Source organism: Monodon monoceros, unplaced genomic scaffold, assembly GCF_005190385.1.
Source record: "Monodon monoceros isolate NGI ecotype Baffin Bay Population unplaced genomic scaffold, NGI_Narwhal_1 Super_Scaffold_18, whole genome shotgun sequence".
Taxonomy (NCBI): domain Eukaryota; kingdom Metazoa; phylum Chordata; class Mammalia; order Artiodactyla; family Monodontidae; genus Monodon; species Monodon monoceros.
This window is the reverse complement of record NW_021703774.1, coordinates 21,053,779-21,077,142: the sequence shown is the minus strand read 5'-3', so window position 1 is coordinate 21,077,142 and position 23,364 is coordinate 21,053,779. Positions and strand designations below refer to the sequence as shown.

Here is a 23,364-nt window from a genome sequence, read left to right as displayed (position 1 = left end):
CAGAAGAGGAACACGCTCACTGGGTCTGTGCCTTAGAGAAAGCATCTTTGTGATGACAGTGCGTGCACACCTTACGGAGCCCCTGACAGGCATCCCAAAGCCCGTGTATGCACTGCATCTCCTTGCAGCTCTGTGTTGGCCCTGAGAGCCAGGTGGACCCCGGGAAATGGCAACAGTGAGGCAGATGAAGAGAAAGTTAAACTCTCTTCCAGCTGGGCAGCCCCTTTTGATGTCAGCAACTGAGGGGCCCTTTGTGTCCGTGCCGTGAATTGTAACGTCTACGGGATATTCCAGGTGGGCTGTTGGAAGCAGCTGTGTGGGAGCAATAATGTCAGTATCAGAAGAGAGCCAGGATTGCACCTCGTCATGAGGGCAGGTGCTGCTCTGACCTCTGTGAGAGGCCACCTGGCACAGGGAGGGCTGCAGCCCAGTCATCTGCCCCTCCCCAGAGGCCTGCGCCTCCGTCATGGTCTTCCCTTGTCTCCCTCTACCCCTGAGCTCTAGAGGCAGGGGGCCCTGATGCTGGCTTAGGTGACCCCTGTCAGATTCAATGCATGTCCTCATTGGGCTCCACCTCTCCAGACACCAGGGAGATTCAGGTGCAAACATGTAGGTGCTGTTGGGAATTTGCACAAGAACAAAATATGAGTCATTGATTCATTTGGTCACAGGTTTACTTAAAAAAATTTTAAGGGACTTCCCAGGTGGCTCAGTGTTAAGAATCCACCTGCCAATGCAGGGAACACAGGTTCAAGCCCTGGTCCGGGAAGATCCCACATGCCGCGGAGCAACTAAGCCTGCGATCCACAACTACTGAGCCTGCGCTCTAGAGCCCGCAAGCCACGACTACTGAAGCCTGTGCGCCTAGAGCCCGTGCTCCGCAACAAGAGAAGCCACCGCAATGAGAAGCCCGCGCACCGCAATGAAGAGTAGCCCCCGCTTGACATGACTAGAGGAAGCCTGTGTGCAGCAATGAAGACCCAATGCAGCCAAAAATAAATAAATAAATGAATAATTTTTTAAAAAGATGATGAAAAAAAATAAATAATTTTTAAAGTCTTTTTCATTTTTCATTAAAGTATAGTTGATTTACAATATTTGTGTACAGCAAAGTGATTCAGTTATATATATATATATATTCTTTCTCATGTTCTTTTCTATTATGGTTTATTACAAGATATCGAATATCTTGTCCTACCTGTGCTATATGGTAGGACCTTATTGTTTATCTGTTTGATACAGAGTAGTTTGTATCTGCTAACCCCAAACTCCTAATTTATCCCTCCCCCCTTCCCCCTTTGGTGACCATAAGTTTGTTTTCTGTGTCTGGGAGTCTGTTTCTGTTTTGTAAATAAGTTCATTTGTGTGATATTTTAGATTCCACATATAAGTGATATATATCATATGATCTTTGTCCTTCTCTGCACATATTTATTTTTATTCATCAGATGGTCATTGAGCCCCTACTCTGTGTCAGCCACCTGCTGTGGATGCCAGGATGGGGAATCCACATCCCTGTCCTGCAGGAAGAGATTGCAGAGACAGTCTTGTTCAAGTGGCCCAAGAAGGTGCTGGGGACTCTGAGGAGGGAGCACACGGGATGCCGAAGTGGGTCAGGGATTGGATTGGGAAGCAGCTTGTGCACAGAGAAGTATAAACAAGGTCTTTAGGAAACACAAAGAAAAAGAGGTGACCTGCGGCTGGAGGATGAGAAGCATCAGGGAAGGCTTCGTGGAGGCGGGGAAAGGGGGTGGTGCTGCAGCAAGGACTCTACAAGCCGAGGGGATGGATGAGTGAAAGCGTGTGCCGGAAAAGACCAGGGCATGGTGTGTGCAGATCCGAGTTCGACTGGAGATCAGACTCATGGTGGGAGGACAGTGGGAAGCAGGCTGGGGAAGTAGGGTGGAGGCATATTGTGAAGGGTCTTGATGCCCTGTTAGTTTTTATCTTGTTCTTAAGCAATGGAGGAAGTTGAGGATTTCTGAGCCGAGGAAAGAGGTGATCACAGGTGTTGACAGGAAGAAGGCTGGAGTGAGAGGAGAAAACCTGTTATTTTATCCACTCTTTGGAAGTTGCCTTTGAATGAGGTACTGCCCCCCTTGGGTCTTTAGTGAGAAGCCACAGTCCCGTGCCTGCTGTACCAATTCTTATCTCCTCCGGCTACCGGCTCTGGTCCCACCTGGGGGCCCACTGCCATCGGGCCGAGGACGTTTGTCAGGAGCAGGGCTGGCTCCTGGGTCAGAAAAGCTCTTCAAAAAGTAACTGTGTGTGAGAGACGGAGAGAGAGAGAGAATATATGAGGCTGGTCGGGGAAAGGAATTCATTTGGGACCAAATCATGAACCTCCCTGTTGAGAGAGATGAGGGCAGATAGAGCAAAGGGTTTTCTAGGATAACCTGGTGGCGGAGCCGTACTGAGAAGATGATGGGTCCTCAGAGGTGGGTTCCTGTGTCACAGTTTACTGACTACTTGCTCAGGCAGCCCACGTCTGAGAGAACCGTGGTGTGTTCATCCTGGACTATGTGTGCAGCTTGGGCCACAGCGTGGAAAGAACACAGAGAGTTAGACGAGGTCCTCAGAGGGTCTCTGAATGGTTGAAGGGGCTTTTATCTGAAGATATAGTGAAGAGCTTCAGATTTTTTTTTGTGGACAAAGTGAAGGCTGAGACACACAGGCTAGATTTTGGAGCCATTTGATTGGGATAGGAATGGGAGAGACTTGTCTCCAAGCCCTAAACTCCTAGAGGTAGGGCTCTGGAGTGAAACTGGGAAGAGGCAGCTGTCGGGCCAGTAAGATGAAATATTCCTTCACACGACGAGCAGCACACGTAAGGACATTGAGATCTCAGAGATTGTTGGAGAAGAAGCCTATAAATGAGATGTGAGACAAATTTACATCAATTCCAGGATGACAGATCCACCACAGGATGCTAAGGTCAGTAAAGGGTGTCTGGGGCTGCGCTTAATCTTTTGAAGTCGACACCACAGGGGATAACGGTGCCTTCCGTGGAGGTACTGCTCAGGGGCACGGGTCTGGGGGGTCCCGACTTGTACAGAAAGCAGTTTTCTGTTTTCTTCTGCACTTACTTGGATCTCCAAAGTGACCAACACTGAGCCCTAACATTTTTAACCTCTCTTGATTTTTATTTCTTCTGTCTAAAAGTATGATCTTTTCATGCTAATCAATATCTCAGGAGTGTGATCAGCTGTCATGGTGAGCTCTGAAACGTAAAAGGGCAGTCCTCCAACAGACACGAAGAGACAGCTCTCCGTTATCCAAGGTCAAGTGGAGCAAGGAACACACACACACACACACACACACATCCTGAGCCGGCCAAATAGCTTCAGTGTTTCCTCCAACCAAATGTCTTCTTAAAGTTGTTATTAAGGAATCAAAGAGGATGATTTATTTTTTAACATCTTTATTGGGGTATAATTGCCTTACAATTGTGTGTTAGTTTCTGCTTTATAACGAAGTGAATCAGTTATACATATACATATGTTCCCATATCTCTTCCCTCTTGCGTCTCCCTCCCTCCCACCCTCCCTATCCCACCCCTCCAGGCGGTCACAAAGCACCCAGCTGATCTCCCTGTGCCATGCGGCTGCTTCCCACTAGCTATCTACCTTACGTTTGGTAGTGTATATATGTCCATGCCTCTCTCTCGCTCTGTCACAGCTCACCCTTCCCCCTCCCCATATCAAAGAGGGTGATTTTTGCTTCTTCCTTTCTTTCTTTGCACTTTCTACTCCGCTGATTGAGAGCTTAGGACATGTGGAATGGTCAGCCTGTGGCAGGTGGGGGGAAGGGAGAAGCTCAGAACTTCCAAGGAGGCAGCAGGACCTTCAGACACTGGAGGCAAAGAGTCCCAGACTATCTGACCCAGAAGGGAGTCGTGTGACTCTGGATTGAATGGGCCAGTGAGGGTCACAGAAAGCAGGGACCCTGCAGGCCTGGCCTGACTAGTGCGTGTCCCCCATGACGTGGTGCAGGTGACTGCTGGCTTCTGGCGGCCGTTGCCTCCCTCACCTTGAATGAAGAGCTGCTTTACCGCGTGGTCCCCAGGGACCAGAACTTCCAGGAGAACTACGGGGGAATCTTTCATTTTCAGGTATCCTGGCTTGCTCACGGCCCTTGACACTACTTTCCATAGTCTTGGGACCCATGCTGAGAATCAGAAATCTGGGTTTGGGGCCCAGTAGCCTAGGTTTTAATAATCTCTCCAGGGGATCCTGATGCGTGCTTGAGTTTGAGAAACTTTGCTTTAACATGTCCATCCAAGCATCCACACATCCATCCCCTCCTGTCTCCCCCAGGCCATGTGGCCTTGAGGAAGGCACCTTGTTTTTGTTTTTGTTTTTGCGGTACGCGGGCCTCACACTGTTGTGGCCTCTCCCCACAGGCTCCGGACGTGCAGGCTCAGCGGCCATGGCTCACGGGCCCAGCCGCTCCGCGGCATGTGGGATCTTCACAGACCGGGGCACGAACCCGCGTCCCCTGCATCGGCAGGCGGACTCTCAACCACTGCGCCACCAGGGAAGCCCGAGGAAGGCACCTTGGAGTGAGGGTCAGGAGATGTGAGCCCGAGTGGCATCACGCGGCATCACTGTTGCCACTGCGTGATGCAAGTTTTCTTATCCACAAACTCAGCCACTGGACTCGATGTTTCCTGCTTTTGCTGGCGTCTCCTATGGGCACGGATAAGTAAGACACAGATCCTGCTCTTAAGGAGTTCATTAAAGGTCCAAGGCTGGAACCTTGATCAGCACAGACGCTCCTTCTGAGGCCCACTGAGAACGCTGACTCTGCCTCTCAGCTCATCCCTGTGAACGGGTGCTGTGTTTCCCTCCCACAGTTCTGGCAGTATGGAGGGTGGGTGGAGGTGGTGGTGGACGACAGGCTGCCCACCAAGGACGGGGAGCTGCTCTTCCTGTGCGCCGAGGAAGGCAGTGAGCTCTGGAGCACGCTGCTGGAGAAGGCCTACGCCAAGTAAGTGGGTCAGGGAGGAGCTGGGAGGCTCTGCAGTCTCCTTGGAGGATTTTACCTAACCCCTCCCCAAACTCTGGGTGCCATGCCCATCGTTCCCAGCCCCTGCACCCCATTTAAAGTACCCCTCCGTAACTAAGAGAAACAGAAATTTGGGCTACGAGTTAAAAGCTCAGCTCTGTCCCACATGAATGAGTGAATTGGGACCATCACTTAGCTTCTTGGTGTCTCAGCTTTGTCCTCTTTCAAACCCCCAGGTCAGTTCTTAGGTCAACGTGAATTTTTATTTTATTTATTTATTTATTTATTATTATTTTTTGCGGTACGCGGGCCTCTCACTGTTGTGGCCTCTCCCGTTGCAGAGCACAGGCTCCGGACGCGCAGGCTCAGCGGCCATGGCTCACGGGCCCAGCCGCTCCGCAGCATGTGGGATCTTCCCGGACCGGGGCACGAACCCGTGTCCCCTGCATCGGCAGGCGGACTCTCAACCACTGCGCCACCAGGGAAGCCCCAATGTGAATTTTCAAAAGAATGACAAAGAAGAAGAATAAAGCAAATGTACTTAGATCCCAAACTCATCAAAATCTCTACCCTTTGCTTGGAAGTCATACTCCTTCTCACTGGCGTTCAATGTTCAAAGTCTTCTTTGGGGTTCTTTGAATTAGTTTCATTGACTGGTACCCTTTTGTGCAACCCCTGTTCCTTCCCAGCCCTATTCCCAAAGCAAACCCCAAGGGATGCCTCTCAGCTTTGAGGGAGGGTTCCCATCATCCCTACCCATGCCCCCAACCCCCAGAAACCCAAGAAGCCAAGGTCAGCTCTGGAAGGATTGTATTTTGGTTTTTAAAAGAGCACATGGTTTGGTGAGAGGTGATCTGAGATTTGCTCCTGGAAAAGTGCTGAGCTGGCCACGTGAAACTGGGCCTAAGCCCCTCTCTGGCCCACAGACAAAATTGGCAAAGGCCCTCCTGTCCCTTCCAGACCACACCATGTCCTACCTACCCCATCCCATGTGGTCCCCTCGCTGGGGTTGCTAATGGCTCTGAATGATGCACGTATTCTTTTTTTTTTTCCAACAGGCTCAACAGTTCTTATGAGGCTCTCGCTGGAGGGTTTTGAGGATTTCACAGGTGGCATCTCTGAGCTTTATGAGCTGAAGAATCCACCAGTCAGTCTGTTTTAGATCATCCGGAAGGCCCTCCGAGCAGGGTCTTTGCTGGCCTGCTCCATTGATGTGAGCCGGGAAGGTTTCTCTTTGCTGCCCCTCCCCATGTGTGGTAGGGAAGGAACCGGACAGGGGCTAGAGGCTGGGAAGGCTTTGGGCCAGAGCAGAGTCTAGGACTTACAGGGCAAGTCCTGTGACATATTTGTTCCTAGCACGTGGGAGCCGGTGGGAAGACCTAATTAATGGGTAGGAACTGGAGTTGGTCTCATAAACTCAGAAACCATAGGAGTTCTAAGTGTTAAGCCCCATTAGTACTGCAGGAGTTGCCCTAAGAATGCAGCCTTGATCTCTGGATCCTGGGCCCTACCTTTGCTACCCCCTCTTGCTAAGTAATCTTGGGATTTTGGAAAACAAATATGGTGATTGACAATACATGATGGGCTTTGAGAACACTGAAGAAAATGGGAGAGGTTCTGAACCAGGGGTGGTGCCCTGTCTGGGGGCTGGCTGTATGCGGTTCCAAGGTAGTGTGTAGACCAGAGCCTGGAGGCCATCAGCCACGTGGTCTGCTGTCACCTGCCCCTCCACCTGCTCTTTCTCCTTCTCTCGACCCTTACCTGGTGACCTCACACACGTGAATGGCAAAGCAAGAGCAGTCCCCCTTTCTCTTCTCTATAAAAACCCCAGCAGGATATGTGTATTTTTGGTGAAGAAGTGACGTGGGGTCTGGGGAGAGGGAGGGGCTGTTGAGGAGGGACCCTGGGGGCACCCACCGCCACTGGTGAAACAGGGCCAACAGTCATGGATAATTAGTCTTCTGCAGGTAGTGTGGGGTCCTTCTTGGAGAATAAACGGCTTCCCGCTTCCTGTGTCATTTCAAAGGCTGGTAAGTCATACTCCAGGACTGGCAGGCAGGCCTGATCAAAGAGGGTTTGGATGGAGAGAGCTCTATTTACCTGAGGTTAATTTCTGTCCCTGCCCCCACCCCTGCCAGCCTTGCACTGGGGCCCTATGGCTGTGTAGCATGTCCTTGGAAAGCATTGTAGGACTGGCCCCGACAAGGTCAGGGGCAGCCACTCTGAGTGGACTTTACTCTCAACTCACGTCTCCAGTGCAGCTGCAGCAGAAGCCATCACCAGCCTGAAGCTGGTTAAGAGTCACGCATCCTCTGTCACTGGAGTCGAAGAGGTAAAATTGGGCGTGGGGAGATGGAAGGGCAATGTGTAATGATACTACCATAAATCCCTGACATCCTTGAGAGAAAGAGAGGGAATCACCACCTAGCCCTTCCCTGCCCTGCTGAGGAGCAGCATCTCTGGTGGCACAGAGCCCCTGGCCCCGACCCACACTCAGCTCTTGCTTATTACAAGGGCCGTCCTACCTCTTACCCACTCAGAGATGAATAACGTAACCTCTCTGAGCTTCAGCTCTATGGGTTCTAACTAAAGGCAGGCTATCCTCTGAGATGTGGCCAGGAAGAGGGACGAAGTTTTGGAGGAAAGTTGTAGACATTGTCAGTTAGATCTACACTCATTCTAAGAAGGGTGTTTGGGCTTCCCTGGTGGCGCAGTGGTTAAGAATCCGCCTGCCAATGCAGGGGACACGGGTTCGAGCCCTAGTCCGGGAAGATCCCACATGCTGAGGAGCAACTAAGCGCATGCGCTACAACTACTGAGCCTGCGCTCTAGAGCCCATGAGCCACAACTACTGAGCCCATGTGCCACGACTACTGAGGCTGAGCTCTAGAGGCCGTGCTCCACAAAAAGGGAAGCCACTGCAATGAGAAGCCCACGCACAACAATGAAGAGTAGCCCCTGCTCTCTGCCACTAGAGAAAGCCCGCGCACAGCTTCGAAGACCCAATGCAGCCAAAAATAAATAAATAAAATAAATAAATTGAAAAAAAAAAGCATTAAAAAAGTATATCTTACTGTATGTCATATGGAAAAAAAAAAAGTATGTTTGTACAGGTAAAGTAGTGGAAACCCATAGGACCTCCAAAGAGAAAAAGGCAGTAAAACCTGCCCCAACTTTCAAGGTGGGGTGTGATGGTGGGAAGGAAAGCAAGTATTCCTTACGTTTCAACCCAAGGAGAAAGGATGGGCTGAACTTTTCATTATTTCTATTTACCATAGTCTGCTTACCTCCAAAAAGGATGTGCATTGGTTTACAATGAAAAGCATGGACACAATAAAACCATACAACAAAGGTAAAATACACCAGACAATCTAGGCTAAAGACAGTGCTCCAGTTGAGAAATTAATTTTGTTTTGGGTTTTCTGATGGCCAAAGCAAGAAAGGAAACACAGTGGTTGTCTCAGTTTTTGTTATTTATTAAAAAGGCATGAATGTTCATTACGTGTGTTTGTGTTTCACAAATACGCTCTTTAATGATGTCAATTCCCAAATATGAATTGAGCACATATATGTAAACACTGGGCAAGGGCATGACGGGTCAGACACTGAAGACAGAACGGTCCATCATGTTTGCACGTGTATGCAAAGGCACACGTGGGGGCTCCTGGTGAGTGTTCCGTAGACAATAGGGGAAGGTGGATGTATGGATTTCCCACTATGGGCTTTGAGACAGACTGCCTGGGTGCCTGTCCTCCATCTACTACTTACTAACTAGGTAATCTTGGATAACTCAACCCCTCTGGCTGAGTCTCAGAGGTTTTTTTGTTTGCTTGTTTGTTTTTTTAAATTTTTATTGGAGTATAGTTGATTTACAATGTTGTGTTAGTTTCAGGTGTACACCAAAGTGAATCAGTTATACATATACATATATCTACTCTCTCTGGGTCTCAGAGTTTTGAGAGAGATGAAAATGAAGATAATAACAGCACCCAGTTTATAAGATTGTGGTGAGGTTTAAATGAGGTGATAATGCATCTGAGCTGCCCAGCTCCATGCCTAGCTCATACTACCTGCTCCAAAAATGCTAACTGCTCTGTTCTTAGTATTTGTTGGAGGGCATTGATTGTCAATAGGTCTCATATATTAAGAACTGAGTCAGTCAACTATCAAATTTTAATCCAAGTTAAAGCAGATAGACACTTGTTTTTATGCTGGACTTACTATATTCAACCAGATTGTGGAAAATAGAGTAGTTAGCTAAGGCTTGAAAACATGTGTTAAAAGCAAATATAAGTGGTTGTTTAGGGGCATTTGAGGAATTGAATGCAGGTCCGCTCAGGCGAGGACATGAACGCAGGGCAGCAGGGGTATGCGCGGTGATTCAGTTCCTTTGTCTGCGGCCCTTGCAGGTGGATTTCCGGGGCCATCCAGAGAAACTGATGAGACTCCGGAACCCGTGGGGCGAAGTGAAATGGATGGGGGCCCGGAGCGATGAGTAGGTTCTTTCCTCCCTCCAGCCGTGCTCACCTCCCTCTGCAGGAAGGCATCATGCAAAACACGCAGTGATCGTGAGACCCACAGTGGAGTACGCTCGGCAGTGCTTTCTGTCCACAAAGCACACAGCCTGTTCAGAAAAGAGTGTTAGGTGGTTCCAGGTGGGGAAAAGCCAAACAAAAACCACTCAGCTGTAGTCTTCGATTCCTTGCTCTGCTTTGGCATTTGCAAGTTTGGCAGCTCAGTGGAATTTTGCTGAGCGCCGGAGGGTTGGCTTGTTTTCTACCTACCACCGCGGTCTTCCAAAGGTGAGACCCATCACTCTCCATCGGATTCTTTCCACTCCACAAAGCCTGGTCACTCGGACAAAGGCCAAACCCCTCAGCATCAAGAAGAAACGTGCCTAGAAATAGGAACTGGATCCTAGGAGCCACTGGCCTCCAGAGGCAGTAAGGATGAGTGGGAGTGGCGCCCGCTCCCCCAGAGCTCATTACGGGCGGGTATTCATCTCTCCCGACAAAGCCATTAATGAACGGAGGGGCCCAGACCTCTCACGGTGGAGAGTGGCAGCCAGTCAGAGGTGGTGCCTGGACACAGAGGCCTCCTGTGGTGTCCTGGGACAGCTGTGCCCTGGAATCGATGCCACTGTGGTACCGGAGGATGGAGAGAGCATGGCCCAGTTTCCATCCTAGTTAGCGCCGCTGGCACGGGGGAGGCAGGTTGGCGCTGGGGAAGGATGGAGAATTGGCCAGTGTCACTGATGAAGAGCCACCAGAAGTGGGAATGGTTATAATAACAACTCACCCCCTAGCACATCCTTAAGCCTCGTATGTACCTCATACGTGCTGTCCACACTGCATGATGCCATCAGGGCTTTGGAAGGGAACTTTATTACATTTATGAACTAATCACACATCATTAGTGCTCGTAACTGGTACTTCCCTTGAGGTTTGTGTCATGAAGAAACACATCCCCAGGGCCACGGATCACCTCTTATATTAAAGGTTTTTCATTCTCCCGTCTATGATGGAGCAAAACCCAAAGCCTTAGTTCTGCCAACTGCCCCAAAAGGATGTCACGGCTGAATGAAACGGAAACCCCAGTTTCCCAAGCTGCTTACGGGGCTCATGTGACTTTATCTCCTTTCCCCAAAGATGCTCAGTCCCTAACAGGCTGGGACAGGTCCAAGGGTGTGGGGTGATGGCAGGCAAGCCCCGCAGGCTACATCTGGAGACGCAGCCAGGGGTATTGATATGTGGCTGCCGGGGGGGAGGAGGGTGCTGCATCTCTGAGGTAACATCCCTAGTCTCCGCTCAATGTCTTTAAATTAGAACTTTTTTTTTTTAAGTTTCAAAAAACTAACTGGGAGATTTAGGTCAGATCTCTTATTCTCCAGCTAGTCCCCTAATCTTTGTTTCTAACAAGCATATTCTGAGGTTTGGCTCTTTTTTTTAAAAAATACATTTATTTATTTTATTTATTTATTTTCAGCTGTGTTGGGTCTTCGGTGCTGCACGCGGGCTTTCTCTAGTTGTGGCGAGTGGGGGCTACTCTTCATTGCAGTGCGCGGGCTTCTCATTGCGGTGGCTTCTCTCGTTGTGGAGCTGTGTGGGCTTCTCACTGTGGTGGCTTCTCTCGTTGTGGAGCACGGGCTCTAGGCGCGTGGGCTTCAGTAGTTGCGGCATGTGGGCTCAGTAGTTGTGGCTCGTAGGCTCTAGAGCACAGGCTCAGTAGTTGTGGCGCATGGGCTTAGTTGCTCTGCAGCATGTGGGATCTTCCCGGACCAGGGACCGACCCTGTGTCCGCTGCATTGACAGGTGGATTCTCAACCACTGCGCCACCAGGGAAGCCCAGGGAAGCCCCTGAGGTTTGGTCTGATCCAATGACTATTTCCATGAACTAAATAGGCCCTGGGTGCTCCCATCCCTGATGCCTAGGGGTCCTGAGAGCCCCCCTGGAGGAAGAGGCTGGGCTTGGGTATACCCCAGCTTTTATGCAGCGACGGGGAGGTCTTCACGTTTTGCTGAAAGCAATCAGGGAAGGGATTTTTTAAAGATGGATCTGGATACTGCTCAGTTATTTGGCGTTGCATACATATTTCAGGAAAACCTAACTCCTTAAAGGTCAGGGAGCTGGAAATGGCATTTCAACAAATTATGTGGGTATTGCTATGGAAAGGCCACCAGCAGGAGGCCTCACAGGGTGACATTACTTCATGGAAATTGTCACAAAACTGGGCCTGATTGTCATTTTGCAGGCTCAGGAAGGGGACCATGTTCATGTGCCCAGAGATGCTCAGACCCTCTCACAGTATCTTCACTTCAGACTGTTAGATAAGCCAGAAGGACGTCTCACCAACTGAGAAGCGGTGGAGTGGCCTGTGGCGGCCATTCTCGCAGCTCCTGCCTTGGACTTGCCCAGGCCTGTGATCAGGGCCTGGGGGGCTGAATCAGACATGAATGTAAAACTTGCCTGGAGAGTGAACTTAGAGCAAAGCCATGGCACAGTGTTCCTGCTGCATGCCTGGGGTCACCCTGTTAGGGCCCGTGGAACCCCGTCCCTTCCCCAGGCTACACCCCCCTCCCACCCCTGGCTATCATTTCGGTATTCCCCATTTCTCAGGGGGAAGTTGAGCTGCAGTAAACAGCTTGCACTGCAGCAAACCCTTCAGGAATGATCACCTCTGCTTCCTTTAAAAAAACCTTTAAATGCTATTCTTTCTTTCCCAGTGCACCAGAGTGGAATTACATAGATCCCAGGCAGAAAGAAGAGCTGGACAAGAAAGCTGAGGATGGAGAGTTCTGGTGAGAGTCACCTGCGGGAGTGCTGTCCCCTTAGTTGTGGGTCCATTCCTGGTTCACAGGTGGGCAGCTCTCTCTAGGAGTTCCAGGAATTCCACATGGTTCCCAGCCAGGAGGGCTTGTTTCTCCTCCCCCTTTTACCCCAGAGTAGTTCTACCTCCGTACTAGTACGTCTAAAGCATTGAAACCAAGATATCTGGGCCTCAACACGGATTAGCTATCAGCTTGTCTTCCTCCGTTTCCATATCTTTCCACTGAAATAGGAGCACTGTTCCTATCTCTTTAAGTCCAAGATTTAGCATAGCATCAAAATAAGATAACTTGGGCTTCCCTGGTGGCACAGTGGTTGAGAGTCCGCCTGCCGATGCAGGGGACACGGGTTCGTGCCCCGGTCCGGGAAGATCCCACATGCCGCGGAGCGGCTGGGCCCGTGAGCCATGGCCGCTGAGCCTGCGCGTCCGGAGCCTGTGCTCCGCAACGGGAGCGGCCGCAACAGTGAGAGGCCTGTGTACCGCAAAAAAAAAAAAAAAAGAGAGAACTTCCTTCACTCATGGGCTAAGGAAGATAATAGGGACACCGCTAAGAATATGACGTGGTTTAGGGGCCATCTCTAGGCTCCAACTTGAACACCAGTTAGATGTAAACAGGAGGGAACTTGGAGATGGTGGTTTGGTTCAATTTACCTGCCAGGGTCTCTCCAGTTGATGGTTTCGTCTCTTTGCGGGGTTGGTTAGATATGAGAGGGGTTCTCTAAGAAAAATGGAGATGCTAACAATAGTGAGGAATGGGGTCAATGACCCCTGCATATTTGTACAGTGGGCTGCAGAAAAGACTCGAGCTAGCCCACAGCCTTTGGTCCGTCCTGTGCCCAGGGGGCACGCCTTCCATCACTTTTCCAGACCAGCTCTCTCGACTGAGAGCCCATCTGTCCCTCTGCCCCCAGGATGTCTTTTTCGGATTTCTTGAGGCTGTTCTCTCGGCTAGAGATCTGCAACCTGTCCCTGGACTCCCTGAGCAGCGAGGAGGTGCACAAGTGGAACCTGATTCTATTCAATGGGTACTGGATACGGGGCTCCACTGCCGGCGGCTGCCAGCACTACCCAGGTGAGGCGGGAGCTGCCGTGCTCACCTTCTTCTGGCTTGTCCTCCCAGGGCTGGGCATCCTTATATGTTAATCTTGGGACAGTGCCTTTGCACTCTGTTCTCTGGCTCCTGGCACCTCTTCGTGGCCCAGCTTCTTTCTGGGGCTTGGAGGCCAGGTCAGCAGTGGTGGATGGTGGCTCTGCAGCCATTCACCCGGGACCTGATCTCAGGTAACATCATTCTTCAGCGTCTGTGTGTTCAGACTATCTCTGCTTCTTCCACCTGCCCCCTGCCCCACAAGGCCGTTCTTCTTTGTACTAACCATGCACTTGTCACCCTGCACCAAGGCCTCTTGTTTTTCTCTGGGGCTTCCTCCATCCCCATGTGGCCCGGCTGGCTGGCAACTGGCCCACTGCGCCCTGGGACAGAGGCTAATGGTGCGCTAGAGGGACACGGGTTCGGCATCACTGTATCAGCAGACCGCATCCATCCGAGCGGCCATTCTGCTTTGTTTGCACCTGAGTCACACACAGGGTGTGCGAATGGCCACTGTCCACTCCCCTGGTCGTCATCAGAACTCCCTCCCTGGTGGGGATAGTCTGGCGCAAACTGCTGCCTCTGCACTAACCCGGGCCCTCATCTTATTAAAGGTGGGAAGCCTTCCCTGTTTGCGGGAGACCACTAGTATCTACACATATAGGCTCCTCCTAGGTTGAATCAGCTGAGGCAGCACCAGAGGAAGAAACTCCGAAAAACAACCCCACATCTCTAAGGAGAAATGAAAGAAAGCAAAACGCACCCTCTCCACTCCTCACCTCCCCAGGCCCCATGTCTCTCCTGGTCTGACGTTGACATTGTTAACCGACTTCGACTCGTAAGCATTGGGCCTTGTTCTCATGACAGAGCTCATCGCAGACCTGTGCTCAGGGCGTGGAAGCAGCATTAGAATAAAATCCCGTGTGGGTGCAGTCCTGGGTCTTGACCGGGTCTCTTGTTCATTATCCCCATCCAACCCGAGCTCCCATTTCTGACGGCAGAGATGGAAGGAGGGTGGTCCTTTCCTGCCACTGTCGCTCAGATGCCCGGTGCAACAGCTCCGGGACCCTGGGAGGGTCGTCTCCCTGGTCTGAGCTTCAATTTCCCAATCGTCAAAGTGGAGGGATAATACCCACCTTTGGAAGTGCTTTGTAAATGGTGTAGTGTTATACAAATGGGATGTGTTATCTTTATGACCTGTCTTCTTCTTCCAGCTCTGTTAAGGAGTAAACAAAAAGTGTAGGGATTGCAGTGATGTTGCATTTGGGAGAAATTAAAATATGCTCACCATTAGCAAGCTCTTAGAAAATGTGTAGGAAATTTGCATGGATCATTTTGGGAGCTCGGAATTGTAGGGGTGCCTAAGGTATCTGTCTGCACGAAATCGCTACCCCATCTGTGCCGCCAGCTAGCTGTTGGGACAGATGGACTGTTCCTGCCCTTTGGTGATGATGTAAGTTTAGAAGATTACAGAATTGTCTCTGGCTCCTCTGGAATCGACAGATATTTGTTTTAAAATCTACACACTTGTAGGGGCATCCCTGGTGGCGCAGTGGTTGAGAGTCCGCCTGCCAATGCAGGGGACGCGGGTTCGTGCCCCAGCCCGGGAAGATCCGACATGCCGTGAAGCGGCTGGGCCCGTGAGCCATGGCCCCTGAGCCTGTGCGTCCGGAGCCTGTGCTGCACGACGGGAGAGGTCACAACAGTGAGAGGTCCGCGTACCGCAAAAAAAAAAAAAAATTCTACACACTTGTGCCTTAGATTAAAAAAAAAATCTGGAAGTGGAAGTTCTGGGAGGGTGGAATTGAATAAGTAATTTTATTGTTAAGAAAATATAATAACCAGTGTCTCTTGGTCACCTGTGAATGCCCTGTTATTGTATCAGGTTGGACCCTTACCTAGAAGATCTAAGCACTCTCTCCATCCCCCACCCCTTTCTTCCCCCAGGGCACATCGTTATTGAAATCACTGAGGCCCTGGCATGGAGATGGCTGCCAAGCCTATCTTCCTCAATCATACTCTGTCACTTGAGTCAGTCATAGATTTGCTGTGTGTCCCTGGATGACCCATTTGCCCTCTCTGTGCCTTGGCTTGTACAGTCGCTATTTGGAGAGATTTTTTTTTTTAAGGTCATATTTGAAATGAAGCAGTGTTTTAAAATATCCATAGGTGGTACGGCAGGCATGCTTCTTAATTGCCAATTATTATTCCTTGGGCATTATTAAATGACGTACTCTTGAGGGAGTGTCCCTCATCGCTGGCTGCCACGCTGAGCCATCTAGTGGGGCCCCTGGATCAATGGACAGAGGATCAGCAATCATGGCTGTTTTGGGCTGTGATCTGAAGCGGGGGCCCATCAGACAGGCTTCCCAGGGGGCAAGAGTGGTTGGTCATCTTCTTATAGTCTGTCAGGAGAGGCCTCCTTGGTAGCTAGATTTTGCTAGAATTGTCCTCATCTGTTTCAGGGACCTGCTTTTCCCCCCAGAGACCTCCTTCCTCCAGGAGATGGGTTCATCTTCACAGGTCAGTTCTTCACAGTCTGAGAACAAGGAGATGTTAATCATTTCCCCAGAAGACTTGGAGTTTCCTTCCCAGGGGGACCCAGTGTAGCCCTGGGACCACGGGACCTTGAATATCCCGTCAAGTATATCTGCGCCCTGGTTGATCAAATGGACAAGTGTAAAGTTTCCACATGCTGTGGGGGTGTGTGTGCTGGTATGTGGGTGGGGTAGGGAGATAGGAGGAAATGCTGACCACCTTGTAAAGCAAACTTGCCAAGGCCTGCTTACCCGGCACAGTTTGGCCAGAGTTACGCTTCCCTTGGGATGATCAAAATTCCTTCCTCTATTTCATTCTATTCTTCCCAGATCTCCTCACACCCCCTGGGGGGAACCACCATCTCCTGGGTGACTTCTAGCCACTTACTGGACCAATCCCCAGTTCAAAATCTGTTTGGACGAGGTGGGCGACCACCAGGAGGAGAGCATTGGTGAACCCGGCTGCACGGTGCTGCTGGGGCTGCTGCAGAAGAATCGCAGGCGACAGAAGAGGATGGGACAGGGCATGCTCAGCCTCGGCTATGCTGTCTACAAGGTACTCTGGAGCTGGGGTCAGCCGTCATGGCACTCCTGATGTCTTTGGTCAGAATATTTTGCCCAGCAATTGAAGCGAATCTTTCTTATTGTTTGGATGTCCCTAATCAAGCATTTTCCTTGCTCCCCAAAATGCCTCCCCCAGTGGCCTTACTGAGGCCTGAATTCCACAATTAGAGATTCATTCCTCTGGCTTAAATCTCTACTGTTAACACTGAGACGTGTAATTCATTAAGCTTTGTCTGTCATTGAGGGTTCAGTGTAACTACACTTATTAGGCTCTCTCCAGGTATAGGCTTCTCAGGGGACAGGAGCCAAGAAGGTGACACAAGGAGTATGAGGACATCACAGAGTGGGGGAAGGGAGCCAAAGACAAATCCTCTTTCTCCCTGGGCAACCTTGAAACACTTGTTGGGACACACAAGGCGTGGGCTGGGGTGAAAGGAGCCCCAGGTCATTTTCAGTTCTAGTGTCTCTGGATTGAAGGTCACAGCTGGCTCTGGGCTCAGGCTGCAGTGCGTGTCTCAATACCCCAGTTTGCCCTGTAACCACCCCTCTATAGATTTCACAGCCTAACAAGTAGGTTAAAGCAAGACCTCTGGGTCTTGACAAGTCTAGCCAGGATCAAATTGGAATCCACTTATTTTACGTAGGCAAAGACTTTTTATAACGAATTCCGGAGGGATTCATGGTGGTTGTTTTTATAGAATTTTGTTAAAAGTGAATTTCTTGGGAAAAATACAATTCTAATGAGAAACACCAAGAGCTGGCTGGAAGCCCAACATCTCAGTATACATAAGTGCATGGGAAAGAGTACTGTAATAAGAAACCAGTAAGGAAAAGTGCAATTGTCGAGCTCACGTGACCTCCAGCCCCTTTCTTTCTCTTATTTTGGAACTTAGAGCTTTAGAGTTTAGTGTGTGTGTGTGTGTGTGTGTGTGTGTGTGTATGTGTGTGTATTTTGTGTTGGAGGAATGGGAGTTGGAAAATAATTGCTGCTTGATGGCTGGAGAAAAGTATTTCAAATAAATAAGCTCTAATTCTACTCCAGCGTATCCCTTCCATCCCCACCTAGAATTTAAGTAGGACCAAAACAGATTTTTTGCTCATAGGGATAAAAAACCAAGAAAGCACTTACCCTATGCATATCAATTCAACACTTCTTTAGTGCGCATTTGCCACGTGCCAGGTGCCGTGCTGAAAGCTGAGATCCAGAGGAAGAGCAGAAGGTTATCGACCTCAGGGTTTTCACAATCTAGAGGGGAAAACCACACACACACTCCACTAACTACAGGGCAGGTCAGATCTGCAATGACGGGGACCAGCACGGTGAGCTGAGGGCTCCTCAGAGAGGGATAGCTTTGTGGAGGAGAAGAATTTGATCAGGGTGTCAAAAAATGAGCTGGAGGGCTTCCCTGGTGGCGCAGTGGTTGGGAGTCCGCCTGCCGATGCAGGGGACGCGGGTTCGTGCCCCGGTCCGGGAAGATCCTACATGCCGGGGAGCGGCTGGGCCCGTGAGCCATGGCCGCTGAGCCTGCGCGTCCAGAGCCTGTGCTCCGCAACGGGAGAGGCCACAACAGTGAGAGGCCAGTGTACTGGAAAAAAAAAAAAAAAAAAAGAGCTGGATTTCAAAGGTGGACAAGGGAGAACATTCCAGCCATAGGGGACATCATGTGCTTCTTGACAGCTGGAGAGGAAGTGACAGTTTGGGAGAGCAGGCAGGAGGCGGGCGTGGCCAAAGGGTGGGCTGTATGGGGACTGTGGCCACCAGCTCTTCATCCACCAGCTCTACCTTCTATAACCGGATCAACAAAGCGTTCTTTCAAAGGTACGTGAGCTAACACACGTAAATAGCTTTGTGGGCATGGCATTTGCTCTCGTAAATAATATATATGGCATGTCAAGTTTTCAGACATTAGTTTACAGCTGCTTATAAAATAACCCCATGTATGTGATCCGTGGACCTTCCTCTTACAGCCAGAGGCATATAAATTAGAGCATGACATCTGTGAACACAGCCACTTTAACGTTAGGGTGAGGAAGGTGTACAGCCCTGTAGGGAGTGTCTGTGCCTGGGCTTGTAGAAAGTACCTGGTGTTGGAGAGAGGCCATGTAGGGATTGCAGGGGGTACCATTCTCTGACCCCTGGAACTGCCTCTTCTGGCTTTAACTGTCTGCAAACTGGAGTCTTGTTTGAGGTGGGAAAACTGACAGTGACTGAGGAACAGCCAGAAACCCCCAAAGGCTAAAAAGCCCTGATCGTCCGGCCCCCGCTGTCTCCCCTGTAATCTTTCCTGCTGTGACAACAGGCTCCTGCCACGCAGACCTGTTATTTGCATTCAGGATATCTTGCATTTCAAAGGTGACTGTCCCTTTCCATCCATCAGTGGGCAAGGCTGGCCTGCGCTCCTGTCTGGATGCTGCGGCTGGGGACTTGTGCCACCTGAGGCCTGGCTGGCTGGCTCAGTTCCTGCCTGGGGCCTCTTGGCAGTGGATTCAGAGCATATCGCCTGCGGCGGTGGGCGGGGTGAATGCAAAGACAGCCGGGGTGGTTGAGAGTCCCTGCCCAGGGGGTGAAGGCTGTTGGGAGGCAGATCCCCCGAGGACCTCTGCTCTCCCAGACAGCCGGGGCCTCTACATGCGGGATTTTAGCTTTAGATGCAAACTTAGAGGAGTGACAGTGACTGCAGACTTTTCTACCTCTGCTGCCAATTATAAACGGGGGCTCCAGAGTGAGGATGCCAGCTCATCCAAATTTTCCCTAATTTTTTTCCCTCAGAGTTGGCAGCTGCCCACAGACCTAAGCCACAAACAATGCCCTTGCTACTCTTCTGGTCAAAAAAGCCTGCTTGGGAGGGGCAAAGGTGGGAAAAGGACAAGGGGGGATTGAACCCTCTTCAGAGCCTTCTCTGGCATGGGAGGACTCCCACTCTGCATCTGAGATCTCCTGTGGGCATCACCATTTTCATTTGCAAATAATAGGACCTAACTCTACCTAGACCAGTGAAAAAGGAATTTACCAGCTCATGTCACCAAACCCAGGGAAGGACAGGGATGCTTAGGACAGGGGACGTGCCTGCTCTCAGGACCCTTTCTCTTCACATCTCCCCTCTGGTGTCAATGCCATCTTCCTGGTCTGGCTTTCTGCACAGTCTCTCTAATATCACCCACATAAAACAAGGGGGCCCCTTCCCTTAGTTCCAATTTGAAAATCCGAGAGGAGTCTGTGATGGACTCAGCTTGGGTCACGTGCCTATTCCTGGACCAATCCCTGTAGCCAGTGGTGATTAAATTATGTCTCGAGTTGAGTGAGACCCCTTTCTGGCCAAGCCCTTGATCTGGAGGCCAGGTCTCTAGGTCTGTAAGATGTTAGTTCTCCTTTAACCCCCAAGGTTAGTCCTCCTCAAACATTTGGGGTCCTGGTAGATTATACAATGTGAAAATAAGAACCTTTTTTTTCCTTTCGGATTTCTAGGGCTCTGTAGTCCACAGATGGCCTTGAAAATTCACCAATGACTTTCCAGTTTCAGAAATGCTAATGACTCTCACTTTAGCACAGAATTCCTCCCAGTGGCCCAGGACTGCACAGTCTGTGGGCCAGATGTGGGGAGGGACACAAAGGCACAAAGGGAGGCCCACGGCACCCTCAGGTGACATGCTCTTGTCTCCTGCCCTGTAGGTCCCCAAAGAGATATGTGAACACTGACGGAGATGTCCTCCTTGGTAAGGAACAGCTGGGCTGCCTTCGTGATGGGCACCCAGTGGCATGTGCTTCCTCTGATGGAAGCCGGTTCTCCCACAAACCGACTCCCACAGGATCCGGTGAGCTGCTAACCCTGAGAGAGCTGGTAAAGACACTTGGGTCCCACCCGCCAGGAAGGGGACAGTGGTGACCTGTGCCCCTTGTGTGCCTGGTGCTCTGATACAAACAAGATGACTGTAGCTCACTTAGGCTCCTGTTTATCTAGCCGACAGAAATAAGGGCCCAGAGAAGGAAGCACCAACTTTATCTTTTTGGCTCCCAGCTTTTCCTGCATCTCCTCGGTGATTTACAGCTGGGTTAGAGAGGCATGTCATCAGGGTCGTACTTACATCTGGGGTTTCCCGCTACGGTCCCAGGCCTCACCCAGCTATCCCGGTGACCTCGTGGGCAGGGGCTGGTGGGGTGCTGTGAGACTGCCTCATCCATGCAGCTGGCACAGAGTCAGGCCCCAGCTCGTCCCAGCCCAGTGAGTCTCTCCTTGGCTGCACGCTAGGGACACCTGGAAGCTCTTAGACATCTCCATGCCCAGACCAATTATGGCAGAATCTCTGGGGTGATTCCAATGTACAGCCAAGGTTAGGAACCACTTGTTCTGTCTGGGGCTACCCCAGCCGGAGTCTATTACTCGAATGATGTAGGGGTACGTTTGCCATGCTGTGCTAATCCCTGCTCCCCCGGGGTTCTCAGCCTTGGCCACCTGGTAGCATGTGCCAGTGAGGCCCCAGTTCACAGGTTCCAGCCTATGCCTTCTTCCAAGGCTGCCGATCACTGGTCTACCCTGCCTGATGGCTCCCAGATGCATATTATTGGTTATGGAGGCAACAGACAAGAGCGAATGGATGATTTAGAGCATGCCCCTCTTCACTACTCAAAAGTATTTAAATTCAAACGTGCATTAAGTCTGATGGATGGTGGCTCCCATCAGAAGTGGCCCGTCTATGAGAGCGAGGTCCTCTGCACACACAGTGGAGCCTCCAGGAGCATCTCCCGGTGCTCTCCGTGCAGCGCTGTGGAGCCTGTGCTCTGCAAGTGCCGGTGGCTCTTTGGTTCCAAGGCCTGGGGGCTTGTGAAAGCACAGGCTGCTGGGCCCCAGCCCCAGAGTCTCTGATTCCGCAGGTCTGGCTTGGGGCCCAAGGACCTGCACTTTCAACAAGCACCCCAGGGGTGCTCACGCTGACCCTGGGCCCACACACTCGTGGCTGGGCCAGGCCACGGGGAGGTGCGAGGGCCAGGGCCCTGGTGGCACATGCCTGTGTGGAGTCCCCAGTAGGACAGAGGGGCCCCAGCTCCTGCCTCCGTGCTCTCCACCTCCCACTCTGGCCTCCCAGGTGAGGCTTCTGCAATGTGTCCTGCCCCTGGGTTCCTGCTAGAACTCAGTTTGCCCCATTCCTTTCCCACCTACCACCCCACACTTCTCCTTTTCCCCTGCTGGTTGCCTGTTTCCTCCCCTCGCAGTCATCAGGGAGGGCAAGAATGACATTTAGCCCCTTAACACTTGCACTCAGCCAAGGCCTTGCTGGCCATGCCCCCAGCATTCTGCCCAGAGTAGAAAACTTCTGGTGGGGGGGGGATCCCAAGGCTGTGGCTGCTCTAGTGCCCAGGTCAGCAGGGGCAGGCTGGGGGGTCCCGCTGTGATGCAAAGAGGGTCGGGTGACCATGAATAGACACTGTCGACCCTGGGGTGGGCAGTCCAGCTCTGGGTCACACAGAAGTCACAGCCCTCGCAGCTTACCAGCACCTGCGCTCTGTCACAGGCATCTTGATGAAGACTGGTCATGAAGATACAGTGCAATGGGGAGGCTTGATCACAGCAGTAATAACACCGGCAACAGTGTTTCCAAAGCACTCTGTAGCCACTAATTAGCCCGTGGCATATGACCACAACCTCCCTCTCCCTCCAACAAACAGATGGGTCTTGGGGAGCATCTTCCCCCTCCCAGGAGGGCCAGGCCTCCCTCGGGGTGGCCACCCCCTCTGTCTGCCTCCCTGCCCCGCCCCCTCCCCCAAATCTGATCACCCTGGTTACCTTGCAGAGCAATTTTCCAAGCCAGGCCAAGGTGAGCAGGCCCTCCTGGCTGCTGTTGCTTGGGAACCAGGATTTAAGCCACAGGCCTGTATTGGGGAGCTCAGTGCCACACCCCCAGGTACAGCTGCAGAGTGAGAGTCTGTTGGATTCAATGAGGGATGATTCATGAGGACAAGTATCCAGAGAGAAGCTGAGCACACCTGCTGTCCAATCCTTCATTTACGCGGGAAGAGGGCAAGGGGTCTGGCCAAGGTCAGTGCCTCAACCTGGGCCGGGCACCCAGAGGTGCTCTGAACACATTTGATGATGGGCACACGGTGAGCTCATGACAGAATCCAAGGCTTCCTGATTCTCAGCCCAGGGTTAAAAATCAACCGTTCCTAAATTAGTGCGATAAAACCCAACTCTGGGTCCTTCATCTTCCAGGATTTCACAAGACATTGACCCTGACTCTTGCTTTGCACAGCTGGAGAGCCACACGGATGAGCACCTGGGCCGGGTCTTCTTCCTGGGCCGCCAGCCTTCCGCCTGCTCCAGCACCTACGTCAACCTGCACGAGGTTTCGGCACGTGTGCAGCTGCCCCCCGGGGAGTACGCGGTGGTGCCGTCCACCTTCGGGCCCTTCAAGGACGGCGACTTCTGCCTGAGGGTGTTCTCGGAGAAGAAGGCCAAGGCCCTGGGCGTGTTCTTTCCCTCTGGGGTGGCGGGGGTGACAGAGGGACCTGGCTCCGCACAGGTGCAGGCCCTGTCACTGTGCGGGACCTACCCCCGGCTCCCAGAAGAAATTTGTAGAACACCATAGATCTCAAGGGTCCTTCACTAGGTGTCCCGCTACTGCCCCTACACGTTGGTCTGTAGGACATGGGGGAGTTTTCCTTAAAAAAGGTCAAGGCTAGAGAGAAAGGGCACCAGTAACAGCCTGGTTAGAGCATTTTCCTCGCAGCGGGGATGGGCACTGCATAGAGGAGGATCTAGATGAGAGCACCGCCTCTTCCCTTACACACACCACACACACACACACACCACAGACATACACACACACAACACAGACGTATACCACAC

General features: G+C 51.4%; 1 protein-coding gene across 1 annotated transcript in view; it reads left to right on the top strand.

Moving 5' to 3' along the window:
* Positions 1-23,364, top strand: part of CAPN8 (calpain 8) — a 62,809-nt gene that overhangs the window by 15,455 nt on the left and 23,990 nt on the right. The window contains 10 exon segments of the mRNA XM_029226885.1: positions 3,993-4,111; positions 4,856-4,989; positions 6,066-6,095; positions 6,097-6,233; positions 7,269-7,339; positions 9,417-9,502; positions 12,231-12,305; positions 13,246-13,406; positions 16,339-16,514; positions 22,769-22,986. Of these exon segments, the coding sequence (XP_029082718.1) occupies positions 3,993-4,111; positions 4,856-4,989; positions 6,066-6,095; positions 6,097-6,233; positions 7,269-7,339; positions 9,417-9,502; positions 12,231-12,305; positions 13,246-13,406; positions 16,339-16,514; positions 22,769-22,986 (1,207 nt within the window).